General features: G+C 37.2%; 1 protein-coding gene across 1 annotated transcript in view; it reads left to right on the forward strand.

The window, feature by feature from the left end:
* Window positions 1-12,146, forward strand: part of OXCT1 (3-oxoacid CoA-transferase 1) — a 187,469-nt gene that overhangs the window by 81,357 nt on the left and 93,966 nt on the right. The window contains exons 8-9 of the mRNA XM_043979700.1: window positions 4,624-4,731; window positions 5,645-5,756. Coding sequence (XP_043835635.1) covers window positions 4,624-4,731; window positions 5,645-5,756 — 220 coding nt within the window. The remainder of the gene's footprint in view (window positions 1-4,623; window positions 4,732-5,644; window positions 5,757-12,146) is intronic.

The raw sequence follows: 12,146 nt of genomic DNA on the forward strand, positions 1-12,146 counted from the left end.
AAGGGGATTGGATTTAGAGGGATGAAGTCTGATTTGAAGATAAACATAAAAACCTCCTAAATTACAATATGAAGTCAGTTAACAAAATTTGGCCCCACTTACTAATCTGAATAACTGTTACCCATGAAGATTGTATTATGATAACCAGGCAGGGTAAATACCAAAAAATGAGGAGAAGCTTAAATGTCAAACAAAGCAGTAGGAACTGAGTTGAGTTTTGAAAGAAGACAAATATTTCTAGAGGAAGAGATGTTAGGGCAAAACAACAACAACAAAATCCTACCAAGAAAAGGTAGTCATTAGCTTTTTTTTTAAGTCTTCAGAACACAAAATGAAAAAGCAAATTCTCTTTTTTCTTAAAGTTCCTTCTCAAAGATGACTGGACCGTAGGAACATAGATTTAGAACTAGAAGGAACTGCAAGGATCATTGAGTCCAACTTCCTACTTTTATAGATGAAGAAACTGAAGCCCAGAAAGATTATGATTTACCCAAGATCACACAGTAAATGGCAGAGCTGAGATCATCACTATTCTTTTTTTTAAAGTCATGAAAGTATTTTATTATTTTCCAGTTACATATAGAGATAGTTTTCAACATTTTTTAAATAAGATTTCTAGTTCCAAGTTTTTCTCCTGCCCTCCCTCCCTTCCCCCCTCCCCAAGACAGCTAGCAATCTGATATAGGCTATATATGTACAAATCACATTAAACATATTTCTGCATTAGTCATGTCATGAAAGAAGAATCAGAGCAAAAGGGAAAAACCTCAAAAAAGAAAAAAGTAGAATCAGTAAGGTTCAGTCTTCATCCAGATTCCACAGTTCTTTTTTCTGGATGTGGAGATCATTTTCCATCATGAGTCCTTTGGAATTGTATTGGATCATTATATTGCTGAGAAGAGTTAAAGTAGCACAATTGATCACACAATATTGTTGATACTGTGTATGATGTTCTCCTGGTTCTGCTCATCTCACTCAGTTCATGTAAGTCTTCCAAGGTTTTTTTGAAATTTGCCTGCTTATCATTTCTTACAGCACAATGATATTACATTACATTCATATACTGGAACTTGTTGAGCCATTCCTCAATTGATGGACTTCCTCTCAGTTTCCAATTCTTTGCCACCACAAAAAGAGCAGCTATAAATATTTGTGTACATGTATCATTACTATTCTTTAGGGGACAATTGGAGAAAAAACCAATTGACATCCTGAGAGTATTGTTATCTTAGCACCCCCCTCTCTCTGTACAGATACTTCAGTTGGTTTTGAAATAAGTGCATTTGCTGGTATTATATGTTTCTTTTTAGAATAGAAAGAGTTTTAGTAGGCTTTCCTCAGCACACATAGTACTAATTCTCCTTCTTCCTATATCTCTTCTTCCTACTATATACATTCTCTTTCTTTTTTCCTCATTTGAAAAAAATATTCCATTTCCCCTTCTTATTATATTCCCCCAGGCAAACACTCTCTCTCTCTCTCTCTCTCTCTCTCTCTCTCTCTCTCTCTCTCTCTCTCTCTCTCTCTCTCTCAGGAATCTCTCTTAAGCCTTGCATAGGGTGAGTGAAGAAGGATTAACTTTACCTACTTTATCTACTGAAAGTGAAAAGATAACTGACAGAGGTTTGACACTTTTTTAACTGCACCTTTGAAGAAGGGGAGTAATTATGACTGGGATAGGCTGTTCCTGGGAGTGTTTACCCATGTTACCACAGCCACCCAGGGGGCATTTTACTAAAGTGATTGCTTCCTTACTTTATTTTAGCAATAAAGCATCTCTTAAAGATGGAGGAATGTATGAGTAAACAGGATATTTCAGCTCCTGAATAGTTTGTTGGGTGCTTGTAGTACTGTTTCTAAAAATGACTACCACTGAAAAAATAATCTGGAGAATTCACTTTAGGAGAGTGGGAGCTTCAGTTGAAAGGAACTCTCCTTTGCACAAACCCATTCAGTATTGTTGTTATCATTATCATTATTATCATTCTTCTCTATCATTATTTTTTTTTTGGTGAGGGAATTGGGGCAAAGTGACTTGCCCAGGGTCACACAGCTAGTAAGTGTCAAGTGTCTGAGGCCGGATTTGAACTCAAGTCCTCCTGAATCCAGGGCTGGCACTCTATCCACTGCGCCACCTACCTAGCTGCCCCTCTTCTCTATCATTATTGCCAATAAAGGGCTTCTAGTTTGATATTTAAACTTCTCCTCACTTTTCCATATTTGTCCTGTCTGTTTGTAGTTATCCTCACACTTATAATCATCAAGGATAACAGTTCTTGGGATTTTAGTAAGTGAGCTTGATTGTATTTCTGGGGTGATGTTAACTGACTTCCTCTTGATTTTGTCACTTGGTATTCTTTGTGCTTTTTTCTAAAACAGTTTCTTTTTTACTTACTCCATTCCTCCCTTCACCACCCCAAAATAAACAACTAGTTTTAAAATAGGTTTGACTTTTTATTAAAGTGAGTGGCCTGAATAATAATCTCAGGGGGAAAGTAATTTAAAAAAAATTAATTATAAGTGAAAAGTAGAGATCTACAACTTTAATTAAAGAAAAAAAAACCTGTGTAATTGTCCAGACTGGAGATAATATTGATTTTTGTCATTTATATGATAAAATTTGCCTTTTAATTTTAGAAGTCTGAGTATGAAGAATGTGACATTGCATTTGGCACATTTGAGTTGTCATGCACAAAGGTTTAGATCATACAATTTAATGCAGTTATATTGATAGAATATTTTTCTTTGGCAAGATTGTTGCTCTAATCCAGGTATGCATTTTTATTCAACTTCATTGTTTTTTGTTTTTGTTTTGTTTTGTTTTGTTTTTTGGTGAGGCAATTGGGGTGCCCAGGGTCACACCGCTAGTAAGTGTTAAGTGTCCAAGGCCGGATTTGAATTCAGGCCCCCCTGAATCCAGGGCTGGTGCTCTATCCACTGCGCCACCTAGCTGTCCCATTTTCATTGTTTTTCAATTAAAAAGCATTCATTTCCTTTCTTCTTACTTTACCTTCTACAAGAAAAGAACTCCAATTCCTTGTAACAAAAATTCAGAGTCAGGTAAAAAAAAATTCCCACATTGGCCATTTCCGGAGATCTGTGATTCCTTTTGCATATTTGGTCCATCCCTTCTTTGTCAGGAGTTGAATCTCATTCTTCACCATTGGTTCCCTGGAATCAGGGTTATTTATAGCGTTGTTCGGAGTCCTTAGGTCTTTCATAGTTAGTCCTTTTTATGGTATTGATATTATCTAAGTGTTTTTCTGATTCTGCTCTCACTCTCCAGCTTACCAGGGGAATCTCACCTAGTTTCTCTGAAACCATTTCATTATTTCCTATGTTACATATGACTCAATACTATTCTATTACATTCATATCCCATAGTTTGTTCAACCATTCCCCAACTGATATCTACCACATTAGTATCTAGTTCTTTGTTTCTACAAAATAATAATAGCTAACATCTATATAACACTTATTATGAGCTAGGCAATGTGCTAAGCACTTTATAATTGTTAACTCATTTGATCCTAACCATAGTCCTTAAAGTGGGTGTTATTATTATCCCCATTTTACAGATGAGGAAGCTGAGGCAGACAGAGGTTAAGTGACTTGCCCAGGGTCACACAGTTAGTAAATGTCCAAGGCTGGATTTGAAATCAGATCATGCCCCCCAAAAGAGCAGCCATAAGTATTTTTGTATATCTGGGTTCTTTTCCCTCTACCTTTGATCTCTTTTGAGTATAAGCCCAGTAGTGGTGTTGCTGGGTCAAAGAGTATACATGGTTTAATGACTTTTGGGTCATGATCCCAAATTGTTTCCTGGAATGGATGGATGACAGTTTCACCAACATGCATGTTGATACATGTTAACAGTTAATTTATAGATGCAGTATGTAGCCAGTGTTGTAGAAATTACAGCAGTCTAAGAGTCAGAAGTACTGTGTTCAAGATCTGGCTTTGACAACTAACTCTGTTACCCTGTTCTAGTCATTTAATTGTTCAGGAAAAAAAAAAAGAAAGTTCTGGAAGTTGACTAATTTCTCCAACCTTTCTCTTCTCTATTAGGATTTGTTCAGCTCCAGGTTAGAAAAATTGACTTTGAGGTCACTGCCAACTCTTAGTTTCCATGATCTCTCATCCTTGGTCTTCTTATCTGTAAAATGGAAGCATTGATACTTTCCCTACATATCTTACACATTTGTTATGAAGAAAGAATTTTATAAACTGTGTATATTGATGTGAACTGCTATTCATTATTCTTCTATTTGGGGAATCCGAAAAGTTGGTATGCTCTCTCTTTCTTTTGTTAGGCATTTTTATGTTCAAATAAACACACACACATGTTATCGACTTTCTTAGAGACTAATTGTAAAAAAAAATTTTTTTAAAAGAAAGAAGATGGGGAGGGAAGCTAGGTGGCACAGTGGATAAAGCACCAGCCCTGGATTCAGGAGGACCTGAGTTCAAATCTTGCCTCACTCTTGACACTTACTAGCTGTGTGACTCTGGGCAAGTCACTTAACCCTCATTGCCTGCCAAAAAAAGAAACTAATTGTATGTTTTTAAAATAACCCTCTATATCATCCTGTTATCTGATGATTACTTTTCCTCTCTGTCTAGGTTGAAGAAATTGTTGATGTTGGGTCATTTGCTCCAGAAGACATTCATATTCCTAAGATTTATGTTCATCGCCTTATAAAGGGAAAAACATATGAAAAAAGAATTGAGGTAATCAACTCAACATGTTTGTCTTCCCCAAGTAGTTAACAGGGTGTTGGGATAAGGAGGGGGCTAGTATACCTTGTACTGGGGGACTTGGGTTCCATACGCCTATCCTATGGAATTTATTGAGGCTCTACTCCTTAGGTCTAAGAATCAGGGTTCTCCACATGTCTTAGAGCTGTCTCATCACGTAAGAAACTTGAGTATACCTTTAGAACAGTGGTTTTCAAAAATTGTGTGTGGGTGGAGGGTGGGGGGAGAATCTCTTTGGCAATCTGGTGAAGCCTATAGGGGATTTCTTCCCAGAATAATATTTTGAAAATAATAAAGCAAAACATAGGATTACAAAGGAAAGCAATCATATTAAAATAAAGTTATCAAAAATGTTTTTTAAACCTTATTTTAAAAATATATTTTAAGACATCAAGTTAAGGACTCCTGAGTAAGAGTGAACAGTTCTGAAATAAGAACACACTGATCTTATTTCTTTTCGGAATTTGTGAAGGTATGTACCTAAAAACAAGTTGCTTTGATAGAATGCTCATGAAATAGTCTATGTGCAGCAGCCTTGTAAAGTAGGGAAGCCATTGTGAAATCTGACCTCCAATGTTTGTTTTCTAGCATTGGGGGAAATTTGTAATGAATGGTGCAGGTTCATTGGTTCTCAGCTAAGGGAAGGATAGCTTTACCTTTAGTAGTTCTGTCCAGCTGTTTCTTGACCACCTAGAGACCAGGACATCCATTCCCCTCTTCCTTCACTCTCTACCTTTCCACTAGAATTCATTGACCTTTGCATGGGAACAAAAAGAAATTCATCTCTGTTCATCAGGAGCATCATTAATATTTTATCTTTTATCAATGATAAAATACAAGATATAGTAATAATGATGGGAAGTTTAATTTCTGCTTGTTTTTAAAGCGTTTATCAGTTCGAAAGAAAGATGGTGGGAAAGCCAAATCCAAGCCTGGTGATAATGTAAGAGAAAGGATCATCAAACGAGCAGCCCTGGAATTTGAGGATGGCATGTATGGTATCCTTTAGTTGTTGGGAATTATATAACAAAATAACACTAGATTTGATCACCCTGTGTAAATGGAGAAAAGTCTGTATTTTAATCTGATAACTCAGTGTCTCACTAGTTATACTCCATAACTTCAATTCCCCCCATTTTGTTTGTATTTATATTTTAGATACTTCTCGTATATCTCAAATTATTGGGGGTTTTCCTTTCCAGGTAGAAATCCTCTTTTTGCTCCCCATATCCTGGACTCTCCCCTCTATTACTTTTATCCTGTTCTTTCACAGCCTTCTCTCTTAGCAAATCCCTAATTCTCTACTTTTATACACACACACACACACATATTCTCTCTATTTATGCATCTTCCTACTGTATTATCCCTCTGACAAAAGATATTGATTCACTTATAGGGGATCATAGGATCTAATCTGTGGAAAATTAATTCAATTCTTCCTTTTTCTTTTCTCTGGAGTTTTAAAATTCCTTTAAAATCTATAGCCTGTTTGGTCCTTCTCAGTTTCTTGGTGATCCTTCTTGGTTCTTTCTTTTATTCCTCAGTTAAAGTTCTCTTTTTTAGAATGAAAAAATTGATATAATTAGTTTTTTTTTAATAACTGTACTTATTTGTGTTTTTATTGTTTGGTATAGTTGCAAGCCCAATTTTTGTTCACTTCTAGTTTTTCAGGCCAAGAATGCCTCAAAATAGGGGGCAGCTAGGTGGTACAGTGGATAAAGCATGGGCTTTGGATTCAGGAGGACCTGAGTTCAAATCCAGCCTCAGACACTTGACACATACTGGCTGTGTGACCCTGGGCAAGTTACTTAACCCTCATTGCCCTGAAAAAAAAAAGAATGCCTCAAATACTTTTGGCAAAGACCCATATTTTTGAACTGTTGACTAGGCCCAAATTTATGGTATGTTCCTTTGTGTCATAGCTTGAATACCTTTTCCTTTTGGAATTCTCTTGTTCAGTTCCTAACAAGTTACAAATAATACTGGGTTTTTCAAATTGTCTTTCCTTCAAAATGAAAGTCATTCTCCTGGCTGCTTCCAAATGTCTTATTTATTGTTGGAATTGGGAATTTTAACAACCACATACCTTCTAGCTTCAGTTATAGGGTTCTTCTCTTATAGTTATCTATGGAGTCAGTCATCTCTATGACACATTAGCTGTGTGACCACAGGACAGTCATTTAACTTATTAGTGGTCAAAGCAATTCTCTAAGAGTGAAATGTTACAGAAGTGAAATACCTACTAAAAAACTCAAAAAGCAAATAAGAAAAATCAGCACTTCACATTTCTATAATTCTTTAAAATATTCAGAATATTTCATAATAATCCCGTGGGGTAAGTGGTGGAAGTATTATGTCATCTCCATTTTATAGTTGAGGAGAGACATTATGACATAATCAGATGAAGCACAGGATATGGAGTCAGGGGACCAAGGTTCAAATCCTGGTGTTTATTAAGGCATTTATTAAGAACCTACTAAGTTCCAGTAACTGCGTTAGGCCTTCAGAATATGAAGACAAAAACAAAGTAGTCCCTGTCCTCATGGAGCTTACAGTCTGTTGAAAGAGGCAATAATACACATACTTAAGTATATAAAAAATTAAGCCATTTCATTTTGTTTTGAGAGGGGAATCAGTAGCAGGCAGGGTAATTTAGAAAGTTGTCCTCCGGGAGGTGGTACTTGGCTGGAGCTTTGAAGAAAACTAGAATATCTAAGAGACAAAGATGAGGAGGGAATAAGTTTCAGCCGTGGTGGATGGCCAGTGCAAAAATATGGAGGTGGGAGATGGAATGTTGCATGTTGCATATGTTATTCAGTTGCACCATAACTGTAGTGTATGGTGTATGAATTGGAGTAATGGATAAGGAAGGTTGATAAATAATAATAATAATAACTAGCATTTATATAGTGCTTTAAGTTTTGCAAAGTGCTTAACAAATATTATTTGATATTCACAACAATCCTGTGAGGTAGATGCTATTATTATCTCTATATTACAGATGTGTAAATGAGGCAGATAGAAGTAAGTACCTTGTTCAGGATCATATAGCTAGTTAAGTGTCTGTGGTAGGATTTAAATTAAGGTCTTCCTGACTCCCAGGCCAGTGCTCTTCTTAGTATGCCACATAATTGTAGGTAGATTGCAGCCATGTTGTGAAGGGCTTTAAATGACAAAAAAAATTTCTTTTCTTTTTTTTAAAATTTAATTGTTGTTGTTGTTGTTATCCCTCATGATTTCTTTTTCTTTTTTACCTTTTTATGCTTCTGTAGGGTCTTGTATTTGAGAGTCAAATTTTCTATTCAGATCAGTTCTTTTCATCACAAATGCTCGAAAGTCCTCTTTTTTATTGAAGTCCCATTTTTCCTCTGTAAGATTATACTCAGTTTTTCTGGGCAGGTGATTCTTGGCTGTAGTACCAGTTCCTTTGCCCTCCTGAATATCATATTCCATGCCCTCTGGCCCTTTAATGTAGATGCTGCTAGATCTTGTTTTATCCTTATTGTAGCTCCACAGTACTTGAATTCCTTTTTTCTAGCTGCTTGCAATATTTTCTCCTTGACCTGGGAGCTCTGCAATTTGGCTATAATATTCCTGGAAGTTTTCCTTTTGTGATCTCTTTTAGGAGGTGATTGGTGTATTCTTTCAATGTCTATTTTGCCTTCTGATTCTAGAATATCAGGGCAATTTTTCCTGAGAATCTCTTGGAAAATGATGTCTAGGCTCTTTCCTTGATCATGGTTTTCAGGTAGTCCATTGATTTTCAGATTCTCTCTCCTGGATCTATTTTCCAGGTCAGCTGTTTTTCCAAGGAGATATTACACATTGCCCTCTATTTTTTTCTTCAGTTGCATTTGCTTTACTGTATCTTGGTTTCTCATAAGGTCACTAGTTTCCATTTGTTCAATCCTAATTCTTAGGCAATAATTTTCTTCAGAGAGTTTTTGTATCTCTTTTTCCATTTGGCTTTTCAAGCTGTTGACTCTTTTTGATTACTCTCCTGCATTGCTCTCATTTCTCTTTCCATTCTTTCCTCTACCTCTCTAAATCTTCCTTCTATCTCTCCTACTTTCTCTTCAAAGTCCCTTTTGAGCGCTTCCATGGCCTGAGACCAATTCATATTTTTTTGGAAGCTTTGGATGTAGGGGCCCTGAGGTTGTTATCTTCTTCTGAGGGTGCACCTCGACCTTCCTTGTTGCTGAAGAGACTTTCTATAGTTCTCAACTTTCTTTGCTTGCTCATCTTGCAGTTTTTTACTTAACTTTTAACTCCCTCTTGTAGTGGGGCCCTACTTCCAAGCTACACTGTACCAAGTTTCAGAGGGTCCCAGGTGTTTTGGTTTGAGGGAGGGCAGGTTTTTCTCTTGCTTGGCCTGTTCTCTGGTCTGAAGATCACCTCAAGCCAACTTGATAATTAACAAGCCAACAGAACATTTTGTGCTGTGGTTCTTTGCTCTGACGAGCCAGCATCCCTTCCCCACCTAGGCCTCTTGCTGCTTACGATTTCTTCCTGGTTCCCTGCTGGGGTGGAATAGCCAAATTCCTCCTTAGGTCGCACAGGCACCCCTGTATTCCACCCCCACCTGTTCAGCCGTCTCATCCAACCATAAGCTTAGTTCCAGAGGACGCTGGTGCTGCAGCTGATTTGGAGGCTTAGGGGTAAGTTTCTCTGGCACAGCCTGCCTGGAGTCTTTGTAGGGGCGATTGCAGAGTTGATCTCTGCTTGCAGCCCAACATGGCCCCTTCTAAGATGTCCAGCTGGAAAATAATCTCAGCCTGTCTTTTTGCGGGTTTTGCTGCTCCAGGGGTTGTTTTGTGGCTGTTTTAGGGGTAATTGTGTCAGGAGTTCTGTGTGTTTAATGTCTTTCCTCTGTCATCTTGGCTCCGCCCCCTTCTTTTATTCTTAAAATGAGTTTTTTTGAGTCCAAAATTCTTTCCCTCTAACACCTCCTTTACCCATTGAGAAGGCAAGTTGCAAAAGAAAAATAAAGAAAATGAAAAGCAATATGCTTCAATCTGCCCTCAGTTTATCAGTTCTCTCTCAGATGGTAGATAGCATCTATCATCATGTATCCTTTGGAATTGTTTTGGATCATTATCTTGATCAGAGTATCTAAGTGGTTCACAGTTGATCATCTTTGCAATAATGCTGTTACTATGTTACACTGTTCTGTGGTTCTGTTCATTTCACTTCTTATTTTTTTTTATTTTTAGTGAGGCAATTGGGGTTAAGTGACTTGCCCAGGGTCACACAGCTAGTAAGTGTATGTTAAGTGTCTGAGGTGGGATTTGAACTCAGGTCCTCCTGAATCCAGGGCCAGTGCTTTATCCACTGTGCCACCTAGCTGCCCCCTATTTATTTCTTATAGCACAATTATATTCTATCACAATCATATGCCACAACTTATTCTGTCAGCCTCAGTTTCCCATTTCATTTTTTTGCCACCACAAAAAGAGCTGATACACAAATATACAACATACATATGGACATATTCATACATACACATAAACATATCATGCTTAATGGTCCTTTTCCCTTTTCTTTGGTATTACTGGGTCAAAGGGTATGCAGAGTTCTATAGCCCTTTGGATGTAGTTCTGAGAAGAGTTTCTAGAAGTAATAGAGAACCACTGTAATTTATTAAGCAGGGGACTGACATGATGTGAAATCATTTTGGTAGCTGAGTGAAGGATGACTTGGGAAGAAGAATGTGTCAGAAAATGGAGAGATAAGTCAAGAAAACCAAGTAAAAGGTTACTACAGTAGTCCAGGGAAGAGGTGATGAGGATCTGAACTAGTGTGGTGGTTGTGTGAGTAGGGAGGACAGATATGGGAGATGTTATGGAGTTGGAATTGATGGTTCTTAGTAGCTGATTGGTAATGTGGGCTGAGGGAATGTGAGGATTTAGGAATGATGGAGGTTGTGAACTAAAGTGACTGGAAGCATTGTGGAGATCTTGACAGACTATTAGTAAAGTATGAGGCCAAGGCCTGTGCTAAGAAGGTGTCAATAGGACTCTTTTAGCACTGTCAGAATCATAATCATTTCAACAAATAAAAAAGCTCTTATTAAAAAACTTAACTATTAAAAATCTTTAAAAAATTTTTACAAGGCAAAAAAATATTTTATTTTCTTACATGTATAATTGCATGTAAGTGTAGGAGAACTGAGGAAGCAACAGGCAACGAATTAAAAGTTAAAGGGGCAACTAGGTGGCACAGTGGATAAAGTACTGACCCTGGATTTAGGAGGACCTGAGTTCAAATCCAGCCTCAGACATTTGACACTAGCTGTGTGACCCTAGGGAAGTCACTTAACCCTCATTGCCCCACCAAAAAAAAAATACACCCAAAGTTATTTAAAACATGCACACAGATCAAAGAAACAAATGAGTGAGCCAAATAAAAAGGTAGCAATTTTGTTTTTAAATTTGTGTTTCATGAAGAGAGAGATAATAAGAATGCAGAAATGCAGAAGGGCAGTTGTGACAGACATTATGAGGCCTTTATGATTGATGCGTGCTCTTCATTTTTTAAAAAAAATTATTTTAAATTTATTATTGCACTTGAAAATCCATTAAGTACAACGTGCTATTCCTTTAAATATATAGGGCAAGGAAAAGGAAGGGAAAAAAAGGGAAAAAAAGAAAGTTCTGGAAAATGGCTAATTTGTTCAACCTTTCTCTTATCTGTTAGGAGCTGTGAACATTTGGGTTGTATTGTTGTTTACGGAGAGTGTCTTTTCTCCTCCCCTCTACACATCCACCATTTTTCCTGGACTTTACCATCTTTAAAGTTTCCTCTACCTCCAGTCATAGTTAACAATGGAGGTGGGAATTTCAAGTCAGGAGCTAAAAACTGAACATTTTGCCTTTTCTGAAGCCCTAGCTGTTAGCCTCTAAATGATTTGCCATGGATAATTGAAAATTGACTGTATAATAACACTAATTAGCAAGGAACAATAGCATCTGGGTACTCAGTATTCTCTATTACCCTGCTGCCCATGGAAGATATCCATAAAGTAGAAGATACAAACGGTCCTTCCACTAAAACTAGTTTTTTGTTGTTGTTGTTGTTGTTGTTTTTCTTGTTTTTTTGGTAAGGCAATTGGGGTTAAGTGACTTGCCCAGGGTCACACAGCTAGTAAGGGTTAAGTGTCTGAGGCCAGATTTGAACTCAGGTACTCCTGAATCCAGGGCCGGTGCTTTATCCACTGCACCACCTAGCTGCCCCATAACTAGTTTGTTTAAATACAAAATACATAGGCTTTTTACTTCCTGGTTTTCATCATTGTATCTGATTGACTGAATAGAGCTAAAGTACAGGACAAATAACAGAATATAGAAAGAAAGCAGAATTAGGCACATATTTCAATAAGACATATTCCT

Source organism: Dromiciops gliroides, chromosome 1 (assembly GCF_019393635.1).
Source record: "Dromiciops gliroides isolate mDroGli1 chromosome 1, mDroGli1.pri, whole genome shotgun sequence".
Lineage (NCBI taxonomy): Eukaryota > Metazoa > Chordata > Mammalia > Microbiotheria > Microbiotheriidae > Dromiciops > Dromiciops gliroides.